Source organism: Lepidochelys kempii, chromosome 10 (genome assembly GCF_965140265.1).
Source record: "Lepidochelys kempii isolate rLepKem1 chromosome 10, rLepKem1.hap2, whole genome shotgun sequence".
Taxonomy (NCBI): Eukaryota; Metazoa; Chordata; order Testudines; family Cheloniidae; genus Lepidochelys; species Lepidochelys kempii.
This window is the reverse complement of record NC_133265.1, coordinates 16,284,022-16,306,789: the sequence shown is the minus strand read 5'-3', so window position 1 is coordinate 16,306,789 and position 22,768 is coordinate 16,284,022. Positions and strand designations below refer to the sequence as shown.

Below are 22,768 nucleotides of genomic sequence, written 5' to 3'. Positions count from 1 at the left end.
GAACACACAAAAATTACATTAAAAGGACATTATTAAGGTCTCCTTTCTCTTGCAACCCCTGCCTCATTAATTACACACTTCCAACTTTGCAACAAATGAAGTAGGGGTCCTACAGACAGGTTTCTTCACTATATGACCCTAATTCATCTCCAGAGTAGCTCCATTCTGTGAACTGAATGAGGCAGGGATCTTGTGGAAAAATAATCATAATTACATAATCATACTATCATAAATGTATATCCACAAGGGGGCTTAATTAAGGTTGCACAGGCACCCTTAATTCTGGCATTTCCTAACTTTTGAGTCCTTGAATTTTATGTGCAGTCTTAATGTTCTTTTAACATCATTTGTGTGTGTGTGTGTGTGTGTGTAATTTCGTATCTTATTAAAAAACAAACTTATCATGTGTCATCCTAATGTATGTCTACATTGTACTGTAAACCTGAGTCTGTAGGACTCAGGCTTGTGGACTCGGTGTCTCTGAGCCCATGCTGCATTGTAAACCTGGGTTTGCAATTGCTGGACCAGCAGAGCCATGCTAACATGTCCAGACTACACTACGCAGATGTTCTGACTCAGGTCTATGGCTTGAGTTGCATCCGGACTGGAAAATGACAGGGCTTGGACCCAAGCCACAGTGGAACTCAGTCTGACACAGCTATGTCACTTTCCAAGGGTACCCAAGAACCAAGATTGTGAAGTACCTTGCCACTACTTGCCCCTAGTGTGACAGAGTCTTGGCTCTGCTTGCTTTGGATTGAGTCCCTGAAACCAACAGCCTGGAGCAGCATCAGCACTGCTTTCCAAGCCTCCGCAGACCTCAATCTCTCTGTACAGGTACTGACAGGCACACACCATCCCCAGATACTTGGAGCATTCCCTGCAGAGTCCAGCCCATTATCCATGGGATACTCACAGAATTACCAGGCCCACTTGTTCCAAAGGAACAGGATACCCCTTGCTTGTAAGATTCAACTCATGACCAGCACTTTGCTTAATACCACAGCACTGAGATATATTCGTAGTGAAAACAAGAATAAATGTATCAAAGATGAGAGATAGGGGAGATAATGGGTAAGGATATTGGAAACAAATGGTTACACAGAAAACAAAATTGTAACATGCTTTCCAAAGACTAAATCTAACAACCAGGTTAACCACCTGTCTAAAGCTATTTGTCATTCAAAGTCCTCTTCAGCATTTTCAGCCAAGCTTGGCTGAGACCCTGCTTTCATGAATGGAGGTGGAGGATGCCAGGATGTCAGCTTGCCTGTTAGAAATAGCCCCAAAGTTCGTTGTCTTTACTCAGAGACAGGATAACATCCATGGCTTTTCCCCCCCCTTCAGTTTCTGTGTTCCTTTCCTGTTGAGTTGACATCAATTCATTACCATTTGACTTTATATGTAAATAGGCATCCATTGTGTTAGCTTACAATGCTTAATTTACAGCCTGACAGAAATACACCTTTCTTACCTCCTAGCTCAAGGAACCAGCCTATGGCATGTCACCTTTTGCTGACCTGCTTTTAATTTACATGCTTAAAACCATAATCCTCTAGTACAGATTAATAACTCCTTACATAGTACACATACATACATTTTCACAATTATATTGATGACTAGTGTCACTGGCTTTCAGTTGAGAGCTCACACAACTTTTTCTGGTGAACCAGAACATACACACCAGAATCAGGAGATTCTTCGAACCCCTTTGTATCTTGTCAGGTGGCAGTGAGAAGTTACCGGGTCCCACCTGGCTAGGTCCTGGGTACTGGCCAACCCAAGTCAGCCCGATTTGTGTGTGGACTGAAGGGGGCTTAGGCTCACACCTGAGTCAGTGCATTGTAGACATAGGCCTGACACCCAGCCCTACGTTTCTATGAGTCGATGACTAGATGGCCAGTAAAGGGTTTAAACTGAGCCCGCTCTGCACACGGACGAGGGTGACCGTTTACACGGGGCAATATCACCTGCTCACGCCAGTGTGGGAGGGACACACAGGACCCCACGCTGTAGTGGCGCGTAGGGTGATGGCACGGTGCTGTGAGGTGATGTGATATGTGGTTGTCACAGTGCCATAGGGGGCAGAACACGGCCAGCTGGTACATCTGCCAGGGTGGCAGCATCGTGGGGAACAGCCAAGTGCCCGGTGCCCAGCCTGCTGCCTCCACCGCCGGGGGACCGCCTGTCAGCACGGGAGAGCTCTGCGCATGCGCCTCGGCGCTAGGAAGGGGTGGGAGAGTGGGAGCTTTGAGACACACAAACCGATGCGGGAGGAGAGGGGACTCCGAGCCGTGAGTCTTTTGCACATGCGCTTAGCCGCTCGAAGACTGGGGATCGCCGAAGCCCTGCGCATGCGTCCCATCCTGAAACGGAAGGGGGAAGCGTCTAGCCGGGCGAGTCCTCCTCCTGCTCTGGTGGGAAAGGGTGAATGTGTGCACTGCGCGAAGGGCTTACGCTGCGTGGTTGCGTCATGACGTTGTGTTGTTTTTACGTAATCCTCTTGGGACTGGTGTAACGTTCTGTCCGCGGAGAGCAGGGAGCGGCTTCTCGGTGCGGGGTTGGGGGCGTGGTAGGGAAGTGTGGGGACGGAAGGCGGGCAGCCCGGCTGGGGCTGGGTATTGAAGGGTTAAGGGGTGGGGGCTGGCCTGAGGGAAGGGGGGGCAGCCCTTTTGGGGCAGGGAAAGGGGGCAGATGGGTAGTGTGTGGGCAGAGAGAAGTAATCTGAGGTATGGTGGCTCGTTTGGGGAGGAGGCGGGCTCCCTGCTTTAGTGAGGGTAAGGTGTGTCTGTGTGTGTCATCAGTACCTTTGCTTACTGGTAGGGTCCCCAGGATGCCTGGAATGGTGATATTTGGGAGACGCTGGGCTATCGCTAGTGATGACTTTGTTTTTCCAGGAGCCTTTGAACTTTTCATCAGAATGATCTGGTAAGAGCCACCCCATCCTCACTTTCCCACCACCCTCCAACGTGGGGAGGACCATGCAGCTGGGAGATGTTAGAGGGATCTGGCCTGCCGTGGAAGGTGCACGGTACATTTGTGGTGCCCTATTATTATTGTTGTAGAACCCAGTATGCCATTGTGCTAGGTGTTGTATAAACAGAACAAAAAGACGTTCCCTGCCCCGAAAAGCTTACAGTGTATAAGATAAGAGACAACAGATAGATAGATACAGACTCACTCAAGTATTCCGCCTGCAGCCATTCCCTCCTGGTGACTGCAAGCTGAAGGCAAAACTGATCAGCTGCTGATTAACTATTGACAAGTGATTTCTAGTCCTCTATAAAGGATAATGCAAATGTTAGGATTATTTTAATTGTTTATTTTAAATGTGTGTTAACTTTCATTCTAATTGGAGTAGTCCTTGGGCTCCTTAGGAAATTGCTGTTATGTATCTGTAGATTACCTTGTTGCTTTTTATAACATGCTTAGGAAGCTGCTGATTTGGTTTGTTGTTAGGAATATTTGATTAGATGCGATGTGAGACTATCTGGTTCATTTGGCATTTTATTGCATGGAAGTGAGAGGGGAAATTGAGGGGGTTTTCCTATCATGTATGGACAACTTGGGTTTTCATTTCGAGAACGAGACATGTAATGTAATTTTTGTATGCTGTGCTAAATTAATACCATACTACACAGTAATCACTTGCTACCACTTCAAGGTGTGGCTGCATCACTTAAACTGATAAACTTCATCCATCATTGAAGTACTCTGGGATCCATCTGAATGAAAGGTGCTATAAAAAAAGGAGGATATTTTTGAACTTGTAGTCTCTATTGTGGTTACTGCACTATACTTAACAGGGGTCTTTACATTCTGTGAGTTTCTTTGTGGGAATATGCCCCTTTTGTGAATTATTTTTAAGTGAAGATGGGGAATTTTTTTATGACTGAATCAGCTTTGTGGTGAAGTATGTTTCTTCCTAGCCGTGACAACTTATGGTACTGTTTTTCTGCAGGTGGATTGGAATTCTTGTTTTGTACTCCATTCACAAAGGGAGATTTAATTGTACTGGAGGGGGATTATTGCACAGCTATCTGCTTGTCCTCCTCATTCTCCTGGCTGCCATAATCTGCGCTGTATCTGCTATTGTGTATATCAGTATGCAAGGTAAATACTTAGTCTGCAATATCTGATGCTTATTGTAGTAGGATCTATATATTTTATTTAGATTTGACATTAAAATAGAACAGCTTTACAAACATTCTGTGTGCTCTGACAGTAATAAAGTTTATAATAACCATTTTTCAGCATTACTACTACTAATACAAATAAATTAAACTCTTCCAGCCTTCAGTAATCAAATAGAGGTAACAGTTTACCACAGCCCGGAGATAATTTAAAATAGAGGGACTCCAGAATATCCTCTCACAACCCAAATCAGATTCAGCAATTTACTAGTTCACTAATAAATAATCTGGAAAGATGCACTATTTTTAACACCTCTGATAGACTTCCAGGAGAAGCTATGCAGAATCCATCTGCTCCATAATGGTACTTGTAAACATAGCCTTATATAGTCACATTTGGTGCCACATATCAAAAGTGTATCAGATACAGTAGGCTGTTAAGGAAAAGTATATAGAAAAGTGGTCCACACAAATTATATAGTGACTTCTTAATACAATAATTATGTAAACAGGAAGAGTTTCAGTTTGAGGAAGAGAGGCAAACTAATATGATATGGGAGCATATGCACAGATACCTTATCATGGGACAGAGAGGTACCCGTAATGGTGGTCCCTTTGTATATCATGTTCTGTTCTGGGAGCCTCATTACCAGAAAGACTGACCCTCCTAATATCTGTCTTACGTACTTGTATGCCCCCATTAGGGTAGTATTTGAGCACTTCACAATCTCTAGTGTATTTATCCTCACAACACCCCAGTATTATCCCCATTTTACAGAGAGGTTGTGACGTAGAAAGTCTATTGTGGAGCAGGAACTTGGGCATGTGTCTCCCAAGTCCTAGGCTAGTGCCCCAACCATTGGACCATCCAAAAGTGATCATAGAAAAACAGCTAAAATATTTAGGCATCTGGAGGGATTGATCCGATGAGAGATTAAAAATCAATGTAGGTACCTTGCCCAAACTACAAGTTTTGGAAAGATTGGGGGTATAACTATATATAAATATATGTATGTTAACATCAAGGAGGGAGAAGGATTGTTCAGCATAATTAAAGGGCATATAACTAGGGCAGATAAATTAAGGAAAAACTGAGACTGGATCTCTGGGAGATCTAACAGTGAGTTGTTTTTCATTGGGAGAATTATCTCTGAAGGGAAATGGTGGAAGCCCTGTTACTTGGTGTCTCTAAAACTAAAGTGAAGAAAACTCTAGTAAATGTGCAATAAGGAAACTAGAAGATGGACTAGATAATCTAGTAAATCTCTTGTATATCTGGAGTCAATTGATACTCTTACATTATTCCCCTCCCCCCCCAAATAAAAACAATTCAAGCACTTTCAAACAGTAACAATGAAATAATCCGTTGTTAGTTAAGTTACGTGCCTGGATCAAGTGGGTGGACAGAAGTTTGTTAGGCTGAGTTACATGCATCACCATCTGAGGCACTGAAATGTTCAATTAATTATGCTATCATCTGCTTGACAATATCTGCAGCATTAGAGTGTACATTGTAATTCACAACGCCATTTTTATTTTGTTGGGTGACAAGTTTGTTAGTAACATCTCTGTAGTTGATAATCTCACTGTATAAAAAGTATTTATAAATTGAGCTGAATGGCATCACCGCCCTTCTGTGAACTACTTGTGACTCTCAGAAAATACAGTAAGGTTTCTAGTATTTCAGATCTGGGTAGCTTTGGTTCTCTTCATCGGACAAATGCCGCTTTTCTATTTTGATGAGATCCTTCTTCTAGAACACAACTTCATTTAAAAAAAAAAACCACCCAGACTCGGTTAATCTTATTCTTAAAATAGTGAGACAAGGCTGAATGGTGGATTGGTGGTAGTACCCCAAACTGTGACACGAATGTGTGCATTTTGGGTCCCATGCTTATGCAGGGTGAATGTATCACAGACAAATGATTAGAGGAGGAAGGGGACTGGGTTAGAACATAAGCTAACTCTAAAGAGATTTTTGGGTTGGTCTTGTAGAATACTGTTTGACTGCTCTTTTGCCCAAAAAGATGGAGTATTGCAGTCAGAGCCATCTGAGCAGAGCGTGGGGGATGCTCATGAGCCTGCTTGTATCATCTTTCAGAGTACCAGCTGTGTTAGTCTGTATTCGCAAAAAGAAAAGGAGGACTTGTGGCACCTTAAAGACTAACAAATTTATTTGAGCATAAGCTTTCGTGAGCTACAGCTCACTTCATCAGATGCATCTTGTGTTCTTGTATATAACTGCCTTATTAATAAGCCCAAACTTATTGAGCAAAGTAAGCTGTATGGTGGTCGTGGTTTTGTTGTAGCTAAAGTGCCTTTGAGAAAAGACTGTGAATAAAGATCAGTGATTGAAACTCTGAGATTGATCTCTATTCAGTTGACTGGACAAACCTGTAAATCTTTAAAGGTGCAACTGCAAATAGAAATCCCTGTTCTATTCCAGTATAATATGTAGAAAAAAAAATGCTTGCCAGAAATGTAAGGAATTCTGAACTAAAACAGCAAAGCTCACAACCAGAGTAGCAAAGAACTGTAGTCAGGCCTTACTTTTTGTGGAGTTTTGGGTTTGTTATGGGCTCACTACCACTTAACTGAAGTCAATAGCAGAAATCTTATTGCCTAAAGCAGTGGTCACCAACCAGTCGATCATGATCGACTGGTCGATCCTAGAGACTCTCCCAGTTGATTGTGATCTCCAGTGGTGTAGCAGGGCTGCGTTAAGGCAGACTTGCTCCCTGCCTGCCCTGGCCCGAGACTGCTACTGGAAGTGGTCAGCGTGCCCCCGCAGCCCCGAGGATGGGGGTGGGCAGGGATCTCCCTCCACGCAGTGCTCCTGCCTGCAAGCACCACCCCTGCAGCTCCGATTGTCCGGGAATGGGGATCTCTGGCCAATGAGAGCTGCGGGGAGGAGCCTGCAAAGAGGGGCAGAGCCATGTGCCCCCACCCCAGGGGCCGCAGGGATGTGCTGGCCCCTTTCGGGCACGGAGTGGGGCCAGGGTAGGCAGGGAGCCTGTCTTAGCCTTGCTGCACCGCCGACCAGGAGATGCTCAAGGTAAGCACCACCCAGCAGGAGGCTGCACCCCAGTCCTGAGTCCCCTCCCGGAGCCGACACCCCAAACCCTCTTTGCACTCCAAACCCACTCCTGCACCCCAAACCCCTGCCCCAGCCCTGACCCCTCTCTCAGAGCCAGCACCCCCATCCTGCACCCCAACACTCTGCCTATATGAATAGGCTAAGGCTGAAATGTATCTTCTGGGAAATGAGATATGTGTAACAACAGATACAAAAATTCCTCTGGGAAAGCAGAAATGATTTTAATATTTCCAGTTTTAAACAATTAAAAATGCTAAAGATGTTCACCATTCAGTTCTAAGACACTTTATGGTCTACAGCTTCACTTCTTTGAAACTTCTCTGTAAAAAATCTTTGTTTGTTGGGATTTTTATATACTTGATTAAATTTCACACTGGGCACCATAGCATAAAAATACTGATGTGATTTTTTTTTATGATACTTTATGTACATAAGATATATTTGTAAGTGACTTTTTACTTATATTCCATCTGTAATTTCAGGAACAATTTCTAACCCTGGGCCAAGGAAATCTCTTCCTAAATTGCTTTATACTCGGCTAGGTCTTTATATCCCAGAATTGGTCTGGGCAGTTGTGGGAGCTATCTGGGTCTCTGACACCGATGTACGTTGTGAAAGGACTGTGGTAAATGCCGTATTTGGGACAGTTGTTGCAAGGTAAAGATGCCAACAGAAAACTAAGCTAAGCTTATATTATGAATTTATATTTTAAGTATCCAGTGAAGATTTTTTCTGACCACTCACAACTTGGATATTTGTTTTAAATTACTGGAAGTTCTTGAAGGATTTTTGTAGTGTGTGAATATATTAAGACTAGAATAAACTGATTTTTTCATTGTGCTTTTCTAATTACCTGAGAGATGTTGTGGCATTTTCCCTTACAAAGCAGGGGATGGAGTGAAGGCTATGAGGAGTAAAGATGAGAAGGGGTCAAAAAGACAGACAAAGATGGATGATAGGACAGATGTGAAGGGGGTGGGGGAAGAGAGACAGAGGAGTAGGGATAGATGCCTGAAGAGACTGATAATGGCATATGGGGCCTTCCCCAACTTAGCTATTTCAAAACAGTTTTCAGTCCATGGTGATTGCAGTAGAGGTTTAGTGTGTTATGTGAAATGAGATGGCAGTCTCAATCCTGTTCCTAGTGGATTGGTGACCCTATTACAAAGCCATCATCAGTACCAGTAAGTGAGTGTGCTGGTGGTATGCCATAATAAACTGTTTTCTTTTTTACCTGACAAGAACTATAGCTGCATGCTCTTGTATACAGTACTGTACAAGTACATGGTTCAACAAGCCTTTCCTCCCACACCCTTCTGTTTTGCAGCTGGGTTATCATCATCTTTACCGTCATTGCAGTTGTAATTGTCTTTGATCCACTTGGGGGGAAAAAGACACTGTACCTGGCTGATGATATAAATCGCAACTTGGAAAGCAGTCAATCAGGCCAATTGTTTTATAATGTCAAGAAGACCGCAACCAGAGTCTGGGAGACGAGAATCAGGTTACTGTGTTGTTGTATTATGCAAGATGATGATCACCGAGTGGCTTTTACAAGTATTGCAGAGCTTTTCCGCATCTACTTCTCAGTAAGATGAAAGATTTGTTTGTTTGTTCTTTTCATTCCATTTGACTAAACACTGAACCCCCAATACTGCAGCATTTTCAGATGTGGCTCTTGCCTTTAGGTCAGTGAGAGTTCAGCTGTGCCATTTACTTGAGAATCAGGCTTTTGATACCTATCAGCTCTATTCTGAAACTTATACCATGCTGTCCTTCTCTTAACATGGGTTCCTTTGCCCTCTGGGGGGAAGGGATTGGGAAAATTGCACAGACTAACAAATTCTGAACTTAAAACTTGGAAAAGCTGTATGCTCAAGTAACCACTGTTTTCAAACTGCTTTAGTTTAACACACTTGGCACTTCACAGACATAGAAGCCAGATGGGCAATAGCTTTGCAACAGTGAATTTGCCTCCACTTTTTCACCAATATTTTGGTCACAAACTTGCTTTCCAGTAATATCATGCTTGCTTGCATTTAAAAAATAATTGGTCCCATCACTGTTTTCCTTGTACAAACATATTCACTGTCTTAACTAAAAGAAAAGCCCCACTCCACTGGAGTTTTCTCATGCTCCTCTAAGAATGCCTAGTGGTATTAACTGAGTTTAGGATCTTGTCTATATTGGGAGTTTAGATTTCCCAGTAAGGCTATTGGGGTGTAGTTCAGCCAGTGAAGTTCTTTTTCTCTTCTACTTGGGCAATTCCCTAATCAGGGGAATGAGGTTGATTTTTCTTAACCTTGGTATGTGATGATCCAGAGTTTACCATTTTTTCCCTTGCTCATAGTAGGGAATGGTACAAACAGCAAACAATTTAGCTACATTAATTTATTGAGTTTATGAAGAGGTAATGTTAGCATTAACAGTGTGTTAAGGCAGTTCTCCCATCCTGAACTATACCAAACTGTCCCATACAAAAAGCTACTCTTGGATGCTATAGAAAGCTCATTACAAGTTAAGGTCTGCATAGTATTGGTTGAGCTGGGACTTAACTGCCAGCACAGTGTGCGACTATGTGGGAGAGCAGAGTTCATCAGTGACCGTACGATCTCTTTTCATACTCAAGGTTGGTGGGAGACATTCTTATCCATTAAAGTGGTGTCTGTGCATACTGCTCTTTGATTGCCTCTTAGTCAGTGGGTTGTAGGATGATAGAGGGAGCCTTGATGAGCAGAATTGTCATCCTGGGCAACTGAATTAAAACCTCCCCACCTATGTACCTGGACCTTTCCTCTGTAAACCCTCCTTCACTTATGCGTGGTAGAAAAAGGAAGTGCCCGCATCCTGATTTTGCTGAGTCTTCCCATTGCCGTCAAACTTAAAAATCCCAGTTCTCATGGCTAATAGAAGGGGAATCCTTCTGCCAATATTTCTAATTATTTCTCCGGATCTAGCTTGTTTATTTTGCCAGTCTCATTTCCCATAAGTTGCTAAGAGCCTTCCAATGATCACTGTTGACCTAGGGTCAATTTGAACCAATAATCTTGTGATGAAAAGATCAATTACCATACTCCCTGGCCTTCTAATCTGTTTTCTTTACAGATGGAATAATCTTCATGGCACTCTAAAAACCCAATCCTGTGAGGGGCTGAGTGTTCTCATTTCACACCAGCTTCATTTGTGACTGCAGTGCTCATCGCTTTGCAGGATCGAGCTCTAAATGTATTTACAGAATTGTTAAAGAGCTGTAAGCAAATGCTATGTGGCTTACCGTAGGTTCAGAGCAGGAGTATTTGCTAGTGACATATCACCAATAACAGCATGGGCACTCCTTCAGACTTGCATAATAGCTGTTGAGGGAGGTACAAGTTTTTTTTTTTTCTAAGTTGCTTGTGACAATTATGAGTCATGTTCAGATCATGTTTTGCTTTAGGGCTCCACAGGCCTTTTAAAGAAGATCCTTTTAACTTTCTTTGTGACATTGGAATTTATGTATGTAGCTTTTATTTGCAGAAAGTTTTTAAAGATGCAACATTGAGTGCATTGGAGGGGATGTGAATGTTTCACAAGCACACCCTTGCCTTCTGATGTACATCTATTTACTATAGAACTGCAAAAGAAAATCACTTTTTTAAATTTTTCAGTGGATTGCGTGTGATGTTGTGGGTTTATTTTTAAATAATTTTTTCCATTTCCTTTGGCAGGACACTGATATGGTGCCAACTGACATAGCAGCAGGCTTGACTCTGCTCCATCAAGAGCAAGATAAAGTGGAAAACTGCCCAAAAGACCCTGAAGAAGTCCTGTGTCATTCCTCACTATCCCATGTGGTAAGATATGCTACAAAAAACAGCTTTGTGATACAGCCTGTTAAAGGGACAGTGTCTTGTCAAACTGAACTAAAATGCAAGTTTTATAAAAATTAGCTTTGACAAAATCTAAGGCTCATAGTTTCCAGTATTTTAAGTTCAAATAAGAAATTTTGTAATCCAATAAAAATTCTCTTATGAAGTTTGCAATCAAAACATTGCAGTATTATACTAATACATGGAGAACCTGAAAGTAACAATGACTGGAAAGTGATTATAAACTAAAAACCTCCCAAAATGTTACCAAGTGTATTACAAAACTGAGCTATAAGGGTGGGATTTTCAAAAGCATCCAAGTAATTTAGGAGAACAAGTCGCATTGAAAAACAATGGGAGTTGTGTTCCTTAGGCACTTTCAAAAATTCCACCCCACAATCATGTTTTCATTTATATTAATAAATATGAAATTTTGAAATGGGAAGTAGGTAAATGTGTGAAAATTATAGGCTTTTTTATATCACCATGAAGAATATGCACAAAAACAAATAAGATGACATTCCAGTGCTATGAACAGGATAAGAAGCAGAAACAGTAATTGTTTAATGCTTGCTGATCAGGAGTGACACTTCATTTCAGGATCTTCCACCAGTCTCTTAAATGGCTTAAAATGAGAAAAATCTCTTGTAAATTATTTTGTACCTTTTGTAATCTTTAATTTCTCACCTAATGCACCGTTTTAACCAAAGTAGATGATTCCACTTCAGTTAAAACAGTTTAAGTGCACTCCACATACTAGATAATTCCTTTTGAATTCAACTGATGGTGAGTCCTGTGCAAAGAAAAAAAGCTCTTGTGAGAATGGTCTGTTACATAATCTGTAGCCTTCCCTCCACCTATACCCCTTAGGATGAACATTTAATTTTCAGTACCATGTTTATCAGTGCATAGTAAAGTATAGAAACATGGTACTGTTAATGAACAATTACTTTAAATAATAATTAGAATTTTTCAAGATTCCAGCTTTATTATTAACAAATACACCCTAAACTTTTTCTAAATAAGAAAATTGAATATGCGTAAGTGTGAACTCCTTCCTCTCAGTTTTCTGTTTCACTTACCTGGGGCTTACAGTGAAAAGGTAAAAGAATAAACTTCATTGCGTGACTTCTTGGGCCTATGGGGAGATCTAGGCCCTTAATGTTACAGTAGCATGTATGCATCTGCATTCTTTATCCTGGGCTTGCCTTACATGTACAACTGGTGATTTTTTTTTCCCCCTCCAGACTGATGATTTGGATATTGAATTAGAAAATGCTGCTCACTACATGCAGTTTGCTGCAGCTGCTTATGGATGGCCTTACTACATATACACTAACCCATTTACTGCACTCTGTAAGCTTAATGGTGACTGGTAGGTTGGTATAAGATCTTAAAAGTGCATAGTTTTGTTTTTTAATTATTTGGTTTTTCATATCAGTACAAATCACTTAAATAGCAGTTCTCTTATTTCATCAATTTCTATGTATTAATAGGTATACTTGAGCTTGACTGCTAGAATTGTCTTTCACAAATTGAGTAAAAGGAAACCAACCTTCAAAATACTACTTCCAATTTTGGAAGGGTAGACAAGCTGTTTTCTTTGGCCAAACTTACACCACCATACGCTGAACTTGATGGCATTTCTGTGTTTGGCTATAACACAAGAAGTTTTTGAACACTGCACGTGATCAATTACAAATGTTCAAAGAATGTTCATGGGCATCAGTGACCAGAACCCTATTGATTTTGGATAGAATTGGACAACTGAAAGGGGGAATGGGAGACATATAAAGCAACAGTTTTAAGCACCTCTGTAATTGTCTATACAATCAAACAGTTGGTTAATGGCACCCATTAATGCCTTCTAGCATAAAACTACCTCTGTCTCATCTCTGCCTGTCCTACCAGAGTTTAACATGTTTGCACCTTGAATGACTGGTCTGGGGGAATTGGGGCATGAGAGAATGGGAGTGTGCACACAGCCCCTGGCATGGGAGACAGAATGGTGGGAAGACACATAGGGCCCCTGGTGTGGAATGAAAATTGAGGGACCTTGGTATGAGTGGAGTGGGGAGCACCCAAGACCACTAGCATGGAGAATACGGGGGGGGGGGAGACAGAACCTAGTGAGGCAGAGATTGGGGTATCCTGGTGTGGGTAGAGTGGGACACACAGAGCTCCAGCACTGGGAAGATGGGGTGTATGGAGGGAAAAGGATGCACACACAACTCCTAGTCTGGCGGGAATGGGGGTGCACACAGAGCTGCTAGCATAGGGGGAATATGGGGAAATTTCAGGGAGTACCTGAAATAAAGAGGGACAGGAGGGTAGCACACAGGGCCGGGCCTTGTGGGGTGGAGTGGAGGGGATGCAAGGAACCCCTGGTGCTTGCAGTGAGCTCAGCCTATGCAAGCTACAAGAGTGTGACCCAATAGTCACAAGAAAACAAAGAAGCAAAAGATTGCAAACAGTGTAAAGAGTTACTGGTCTTCATTCTGCCAAGTCAGTGTTAGTATCTGAAAAGGCATTTGATTGAGTTGAATGGACATTCCTCAAAACAGGGTCATGGGGTGTTGGAATCAAACTAAACCGAAAAAGATGGATTGAGGCCTTATATGCTTCTGCTTAGACAAGCATGTGTATAAATGGAAGAACATTGTTTTCTCTATTTAGGGGAATCAGACAATATTACCCTCCTAGACCTCTTTGTCTTACAGTGGAACCAGTTGCTTCTATATAAGGAATGAGTCAGTTGTTAAAGACCCTGATCCCGAAATTCTCTCTGTATAGGCAGTCCTCCCCTAAGTTAACAGGCCTCTGCACAGGCGGCCATCTGCACTGAGACAGGGGCAGGATCAAAATCTAACATAAGTCAATCTCACCATAAACTAGCTTTGTATGTTAATGTTCTATTTAACCTAATGTAACACAAGTGTGTCAAAATTAAGAAAAAGAAATAAACAAATTTGGAAATTATACTAAATGAAAACCTTTCCTCTGTCAAACTTTGGCAGCTTTGAAGTTGACCCAGTAAAAGTTATTATCTAACCCACCATGTCTCCAATATTCTGTGATCATCACAGCTACAATAATACTGCAAACTTTGGCAGCTAATATTAAGAAGGCAAGCATGATCTTATATACTATTGCTCTGTTTAAATAGTCGCCTCCATTATTTGTGACATTAGGAGTGAATATTCCATCCAGCTTTGATTGCCATGACGTTAATTATCTTCCTGAGATGTCACAATTTACAGTAATAAAGACTTGGGAGAAATTGAATGAATTTATAATTTTATAGCTGAAATTGTGGCTGGAGTCAAATTAACTCTCTCCTTAGAATTGTTTTTGGACTTGAAATTTTTCCTCAATTGTATAATTTCTATCTGGATGTTTTTTAAAAAAAAAAAAAACCTTCAGAATTGCCTTGTTTACTCTGCTAAAAGATTTATAGCAATGGTGTATTAGCCAGTCTTTATAGTATAAACACCCAGTGTGCTCCCAATAGAAACCCTGCTGTGAATGTAATTGAGCTCTTTTTCTGAGAGGAAATGTAACTAGCTGGAACTGGCAAGTTCACTTTTCTTTCCCATGTTTCCTTAGTTGCAGAAACAGCCCAACGGATTCTGATATGGTTGGCAGTGATCGTCTTAACTTTCACTTTGGATCCATCCTAAAAATAACAGGGCTACAGTACAGAGATTTCATTCACATCAGCTTTCATAACAAGGTAAACAATCTGGACAAACATTCAACAAGAGAATTCTCAGTAATTTCTTGAGTTCAATTAGAAACCAGGAAGAGGATGCTTTCCTCTCCTCACCCTCCACTGTTATATAATGGAAGCCCCAACCAACCCAAAATGTTTTAAAAAGTATTTAAAAAAAAAAAAAAACCAACCCTAATACACAAGTGCTTGTTTAGATAACAGTAACACAAACATTGACTTTTTTTAAATACTGATAGTCTTCACAACACATAGCAACAGCTCTCGTGTAACCTTGTACAAGAATAAGAGAAATCCTAATGATAACATACAATAGATTTTAAAAAATCCTGAGTTCCGTAAGGAAAGTTTATATGCCTAAATAGAATTTCATGATGTCATGTTCATTCCTTTCCAGGAAACTACAGTAAATCTTTACTGTTCTTAAAAATTTGGTATCTTCACTACACACGCCTAATTTTTTTTACCCTTTAGATTTTCGAGATCCCATTTTTTGTTGCTTTGGATCACAAAAAGGAGGCTATTGTGGTTGCAGTGAGAGGAACCTTGTCTTTTGAGGTATCATCTCTGTTGTGTAACACTGGCTCTGGAGATGGGTATGTCCTAATGGTTTGGAGGAGACAGTACACTTTTCTGTAGTGGCTAGACGAAATAGTGCTACAGTGACACAATGAATTTTAAAATAACCCAACAGTTGAGTCAGCAATGAGATAGGGGAAGTAGATAATCTTCTTAAGTCATAAGCCTGTCTGGTTTTGGATGCCTGGATGCCATTTTAAGAGGCAAGTGGGAGAAGGGCACAGGTAATTTTGTGTCAATATGGTGTGAGGTGTATGTACAGTGTACATTCCAGCTTTTGCATAGTAGCTTTGATCAGAGTATTGTTTATATATACAGTAGCTGTAAATGGCACTTTGTAATGGGTTTCTAGGTGTGTGTAAGTAAGAAAGATTCATACTTCCCTTTTTTTTATGTGCAATTACTTGCAGACTCGAAGTTTGCTTGAGGATATTACTGTAGTAAAGACAGTGTAAAGGCTGTGAAAATTCCCATAATAGATGTCTGTAGCATAAGGGGTCTGTCTCGTTATTTACTTGCAGGATCTCCTCACTGATCTGTCAGCAGAGTGTGAAGACCTGGTGCTCGAAGATGTTCTGGAAAATGGTTTTGTACATAAGGCATGTGTCGTCTTTAACCATTTGAAGTGATTTATTCAATGAAAAAAATCAAATTAACAATCCTATATTTCTTCAGTTAAATGGAATTAGCGGGTTTTTTTGGTGAGACGGAGTAGATCAGCTATCTGGGTGGCTTGTTGGCAGTGTTCTTCTCTGCAATGCAAGAGAAGTTTTTAATTTGTAGTCATGGTGTTTTGCTTGCCTCTTGTATCCCTTTAAATTTAAAAAAAAAAGAAAAGAAAAAATGTAAATGTGCAGTATACTCAGGTGCCACTATTGGGCAATACATATGTCAATAGAGCATTGAAACAGTTAACTAGGTTATCACACATTTTTGCAGTCAGTACTCTGAACACTGCATTTAAAGGGATATGGGTATTGCATTTCCCACTGGACACTACTTTTGTCTCTTAACTTAGAATACTGTCTTCTAGGGGATAACTCAAGCAGCAAATTACATCTACAGAAGGCTAATAAATGATGGCATTTTAAACCAGGCTTTCACCATTGCTCCTGTAAGTCATGACTTCCAAATTATTCAATTTTGCTAGCAGTGTTTCTGACAAAACACTTTAGTTACATTGGAAATCAAAGTGGAGCAAGCTGTCTCTCTTTTAACCTCACCATATAACTCTCTTTTTGTTTTTGTCTTTAGGAATATAAACTAGTTATAGTTGGTCACAGTTTAGGTGGTGGAACAGCTTCCATATTGGCCATCATGCTCAGAAACTCCTTCCCAACATTAAGATGTTATGCCTTTTCTCCTCCAGGAGGATTGTTAAGGTAAATACAATACTTGGTTTTAGGTGAAAGATACAGAAATTATTAAGATACTTACCCAAATTCATCCCTGGTATGACTGAGCAGAGTTGCTTCAGAGATGGATTTGGCTCATATTTTGACAGAAGAAGCTGTAGTGGTTTTAAGTTTAATATATTAAATAGGGCTGTCAAGCGATTAATCGTGATTAATCGCACGATTTTTAAAAAATTGATCACGCGATTAAACAATAATAGAATACCATTTATTTAAATATTTTTGGGTATTTTCTACATTTTCAAATATATTGATTTCAATTAAAGAACAGAATACAATGTACAGTGCTCACTTTATAATTATTTTTGATTACAAGTACTTGCACTGTAAAAAAGCAAAAGAAATAGTATTTTTTAATTCACCTAATACAAGTACTATAGTGCAATCTCTTTATCATGAAAGTTTAACTTACAAATGTAGAATTATGTACAAAAATAATTGCATTCAAAAATAAAACCATGTAAAGCTTTAGAGCCTGCAGATCCACTCAGTCCTACTTCTTGTTCAGCCAATCGCTCAGACAAACAAGTTTGTTTACATTTACAGGAGATATTGCTGCCTGCTTCTTGTTTACAATATCACCTGAAAATGAAGACAGGCATTCTCATGGCACTGTTGTAGCTGGCATCGCAAGATATTTACATGCCAGATGTGCTAAAGATTCATATGTCCCTTCATGCTTCAACTACCATTCCAGAGGACATGCGTCCATCCTGATGACAGGTTCTGCTCGATAACAATCCAAAGTAGTGGGGACCAATGCATATTCATTTTTATTATCTGAGTCAGATGCCACCAGCAGAAGGTTGATTTTCTTTTTTGGTGGTTCAGGTTCTATAGTTTCCTTCTTGGGAGTGTTGCTCTTTTAAGACTTTTGAAAGCATTATCTCCTGTAAATGTAAACAAACTTGTTTGTCTTAGCGATTGGCTGAACAAGAAGTAAGACTAAGTGGACTTGTAGGCTCTGAAGTTTTATATTGTTTTGTTTTTGAGTGCAGTTATGTAACATGCACTTTCACGACACAGAGATTGCACTACAGTACTTGTATAAGGTGAATTAAACAAAAGAAATAGTATTTTTCATCTTTTACAGTGCAAATATTTCTAATCAAGAATAATATACACTTAGAATTCTGGGTTGTAATTGAAATCAATCTAATTAATTCTAGGTTGTAATTGAAATGTATAAAAAATATGAAAATGTAGAAAAACATCCGAAATATTTAATGAATTTCAATTGGTATTCTATTGTTTAACAGTGCAATTAAAACTGCAATTAATCGTGATTTTTTTGAGTTAATCAGGTAAGTTAACTTCAATTAATTGACAACCCTAATATTAAAGAAATTTGAACAGGCTTATCTTGTTCTGACTGTGGGGTTTTGCATTTGTAGATGATGACTGAGACTTGTTCACAGCTTATTTATAAAATAAAGTTTTCCAGCAAAGTTGTAATTGTCTGACATTGTTCCTGAGTAGCCTTTAAAGAATGAAATACTGTTAATTCTGTTAACAAATACACTGTTAATACTGAAAGTAAGTGCTTCAAACCAAAATCCTTAACTAATTTTGGCCTGTTCAACATAGAATCATAGAAATTTAGGATTGTAAGGGACCACAAGAAGTCATCTAGTCCATCTATTTATTAGCATGTGTAAGGGGGTTCGGTATAACCTGCTCTTGAATTTAGTCTTAAAAGCCTAGTTCCAGAAAAAAGTCCAGTAAAATAAGTGAACATTTTTATTGCAACACATTATTATATTATACAAATAACATAGGTCATAGCAAAAACTAAAATATGTATATATATATATTTTTTATTTTTAAGCAAATCACTTGCAGACTACTCTAAATGCTTCATTGTGTCAGTCATTGTTGGAAAGGACCTTGTTGCAAGGTGAGGATGTGACTTGAGATGGTCAATTACATTTTATTCAGAGATGGTTATTCTCCAGCAGTTGGCCTAAGAAGCATTTTTCACTTTGTTTTGTATGTTAAACAGGTTAAGTATGCCCAGCATGGAAGACCTGAAGAGAAGGATAGTGAGAATAGTTGCTAATTGTAACAGACCGAAGGTAACAAAACACACCATGAACAATAAAAGCAAAGGGAATTGTCAAGTAGTTTTGATACAACATTTAGTGTGATGATGGCTTGTTTTGTGTTAAGAAACTGGTTCCAAAGCACAAATTGAACAGAAATGTTTGTTAATTTTTAATTTAGTGACAACATAGGTAAATGGTGTTGTCTTATTTAAACCTTTCCCTGCTGTGTTGGAAACCCTTGTGGTTGAGCGTAAGACCTGAGAGCTGAAATAGGGTATGTAATTCAGGCTAGTTTGCTGCTCAAGGGAAATGCAAAAAATAAACCAAATAGCATAAATGGTGACAAATAATACAATTTTTAAATAGTTTTAGTAAATTGTTATTACTTACAAAAATAGGGGATTTGTTTAAAATATCTTTATTTTCAGTCTCATTTTTAAGGCAAAAATCTCAAATTTTTATTGCCTACTTTTTGGTTTTAGTATTAGTGAGAAAAAACACTATAGGCTACAGTCAAGTTCACATATGTTTCAGGAGGCCTAGTGGTGGATCTCCAGTAGGGCAGCATTGTTTATTTGCCATCCCAATTTGTTGCTGTGTTAGGAACTAGAAGTATGCAGAGGCTGTGCAAAGTGTCAGTAGTGGGACAGTGTGCCCCTGGTGTTGCTCAGCAATGATCCCTGCAGCTGATTAAGGACTGATTGATAGATCAACGACTGAGCACTCCAGTTTGGCTCAGTAGGCTAAGTTTGGCCCTGTCTTTTGGGACCAAAAGGGAGTGGGAATTTTGTAGAAGGGACTTCTCCCCATCACCAGGGAAGGCTTTGGCTGTACAATCAGTCCTTACTATTCATTGAAGAAACACAGGCAAAGTTCCAAAAGAAGGTATGCTTGCATCCTTATAGCAGTAGTCATTAGAGAAGGATCGCACGCTGGATGGGGCTTTAGGGTGGCCCTCTTGGAGGACTGGAACAATAAATTGTCAGGAAGATGACTTCCTTGTGGTGTGAGAAGGAGTGGGTTAAAAACTGCCATCCATCGATGCCTAGAGTTAAACCCTAGATCCTTCATGGGTTTTTCCAAGATTTGTGTGTACTTCCAGGATTAGCGACCCTGTGGAGGCCCTCTGTGGAGAGTTAAACTTAAAGAAGCTGATAGGCAGCTAGAGAGGGTGGATGTGGGGATTCAAGCTGGATAGGAGAAGTAGACCAAAAAAAATGTAATTGTCAGAGTTGTAGACATTTGCCTCTGAATTGGCCCTTCTTAACTAATTAATATCCACTCAGTCCACAAAAAAGTCTCTCTAATGTGGAGAAACTTGGGTATAGAGATCTTGAAGTGTGTGTGTGTGTGTGTGTGTGTGTGTGTAAAATTAAATTACACTACTTTGAAAATAAACATCAACATTTCATGTTCTGCTTCTTTCTCTCTGAACTCAGTACCAGATCCTGCTGTATGGGTGTTGGTATGAAGTGTTTGGAGGAGATCCAGATAACTTCCCAACTGAGTTAGATGGTAGAAATCAAGATGCCCTAACCCAGCCTCTTCTAGCTGAACAGAGTTTAATGATGCATCGGTCACCTTCCTACAATGCCCTTGAGGATGAATCTCCTTTAAATTCTCCACCTCAGTATCCTCATCTTTATCTCCCAGGAAAAATCATCCATATTGTAGAAGAAGCCAGCTCAAGAAGGTAAATGATCAGCATTATGCTTCACTGAATTATTAAATTGAAGCTTCTCTTCCTCACCTTGGGAGCAGAGGCAAGAGCTCTGGTCTCTCTGCTCTCATCTTCTCCTACACGTATTCATGCCCTTTATATATTGTATCCAATCTTCTCTGGCGTTCCCGGTTTCTTTTACCTACTTCTGAGTCAGTGCTTCGTTTCACCCTCACCCCCAACACTGGGAACAACCTCCTCTCTTTGTCCCCTCCACTGAATACAGCTGCAATGTCATAAGACAGTAATGACCAAAACCCATTCTGTGTTGAATGTGTTCTACTCATTTACACCTTTAAACAGTAAACTAGCCAGGAGAGGTACTTGTTACGTGTTTGGTGCAGGCCACATACTGTACAGCACTATATAAGGCATCACAAAGTATTTAGGTGCTGCACAAATGTTACAATAGAACAGAATCTAACTCAGGATAAGAAGAATGTGGGGAATAGGATTAGCTCTCAGATTAGCTTACTTCTGATCTCACTGAAGTTGTTTTACCATTGATATAAACAGGAGCACACTAGGCCAATACAGAGTGTTTTTTGAAAAGCCCACTTTCTTCTAATTATGTAAAATATTTAGTAGTAGCTGAGTAAAGGTTTGTTTATATCCTTTAATAATCTGCAAAGGTTTTAAATATATGACCAATATGCTTTCTAAGGCCAATGTGGATTTCCAAGATTTGCACTGTATCGTGGACACAGATCAATATTCATATGATAGTCTAAATGTTTGAGGCTTTATTGAAATATTTGTCTTTTTAGGTGGTGTTCTTCTGATGTTAAATATACTGCAAGATGGTCAAAAGAAACAGCCTTTAGCAATATTTTAATAAGTCCCAAGATGATAACGGATCACATGCCAGATGTTGTGCTCAAAGCCTTGAACAGCTTGACTGAGGAAAAAGCATCTTGTATTACCTGTCAAATAGAAAGAGACTTTCACACCAACATCGTATAACTATAGCTCTAAGAGAATAGCTCTGGGTTTTTTTCTGTAAGCTTCAAGTATTCTAGGAGCCTTTAACCTCAGACTTAAGTGGTGGTGTGGGTTTGTTTTTTTGTTTTTAACATGCCTAAAAAGAAACTGGGGAGGCATTGTCTTGGTCACTGTCATAATGCAAAATGCATTTTACTCTGCAGAGGTAAACATTACTGGCTAAGTGTAAGAAAATTGTTAAAATGAATGTATTCAGAATTTTGACAGAAGCAGATATGACCTTTCTGGAAATGGAACAGTAAGATGAGTCTTAGCCAGTTACATGTAAACTACTGTACCTTTCATTTTACAGCTGGAAGGATTCAGATAAACTGAGAACACTTCATAGGAAGATAATTGAGCTAGAGCAGAGGAACCATGACACAAATTCTAATTCCAGCTCTGTCATAGACTTGCTATATTACCTTGCATATGTCACTTAACTTCCATTGTGCCTCAGTTTCACAACTGTAAAATGAGGGTATTACCCATCTTAGCAAAGTACTGAGATTCTTGGGTGAAAGGTGCTATGTAAAAGCACAGAATTAATATTTATTAGAAATGGACACTCCCCGTAGGAAGTTTCATTAAAGGAAATTGGGTAATAAATGATGGTGCAGTTGCAAATCTAGTGCAGAGAGAGGGTTAAAAAAATAAATGAACTTTTGTATTTAAAGAGCCAGTATTGATTGCATTAGTTACCTTCTGAAAATATCTCCACGGTATCATTTATTTCATGACAGTTTTCTTATAGTGGCTCTTGGTTTTAAAAATGCTGCTTCGATACATGTGCAATATTTTTTTATCTGTTTACATTTTCAATCCTAAAGGACTTACTTTATGCATTTTTAATTCTAGAATATAGAAATAATCCTTTTAGAATTTGACATGAGAACCGTTGTACCCTTTCTACACTAGATCCAGCCTGAGACGAATGACCCTCTGACTCTTACCTTCCACGCATTTGGTTCAGTTGGATTCTCTAGTTAAACCTTTGCAAGTACCAATTTTGCAACTCCACCCTTTAAATTGATTGTATGGTGAATGTCTGAGTAAGCTTGGTTGCTTTGTACTGAGCAAGTGACCTTTTTGTAAAAAGCATAGTTGCTTGTCAGAGAGAGTCCCGTAGTGCACCTTATTTGTGTTGGGATAGTGTAATTTTGTTTTGGTAGTCCGACTGTGCCCCTTCAAGCAGGGACAAAATAAAACTTCAGAATTTG

General features: G+C 39.8%; 1 protein-coding gene across 6 annotated transcripts; it reads left to right on the top strand.

Annotated features, from left to right (window-relative positions):
• The first annotated feature begins 2,464 nt into the window (after positions 1-2,464).
• Positions 2,465-22,768, top strand: DAGLB (diacylglycerol lipase beta). Of its 6 annotated transcripts, none has more exons than XM_073362171.1 (16): positions 2,465-2,553; positions 2,824-2,928; positions 3,962-4,113; positions 7,713-7,887; positions 8,558-8,819; positions 10,938-11,063; positions 12,326-12,453; positions 14,685-14,811; positions 15,283-15,366; positions 15,909-15,986; positions 16,421-16,501; positions 16,642-16,769; positions 18,631-18,699; positions 18,805-18,877; positions 20,287-20,540; positions 21,335-22,768. In XM_073362171.1, exons 2-16 carry the CDS (start codon positions 2,834-2,836, stop codon positions 21,528-21,530), a joined length of 2,028 nt encoding a protein of 675 aa, XP_073218272.1. In that variant the 5' UTR covers positions 2,465-2,553; positions 2,824-2,833; the 3' UTR covers positions 21,531-22,768. The 6 variants fall into 6 exon arrangements, with proteins under 6 accessions (XP_073218272.1, XP_073218273.1, XP_073218271.1 ...); XM_073362172.1 differs by having other exon boundaries at positions 2,480-2,553; positions 2,898-3,031; XM_073362175.1 differs by lacking the exon at positions 2,465-2,553 and having other exon boundaries at positions 2,805-2,928.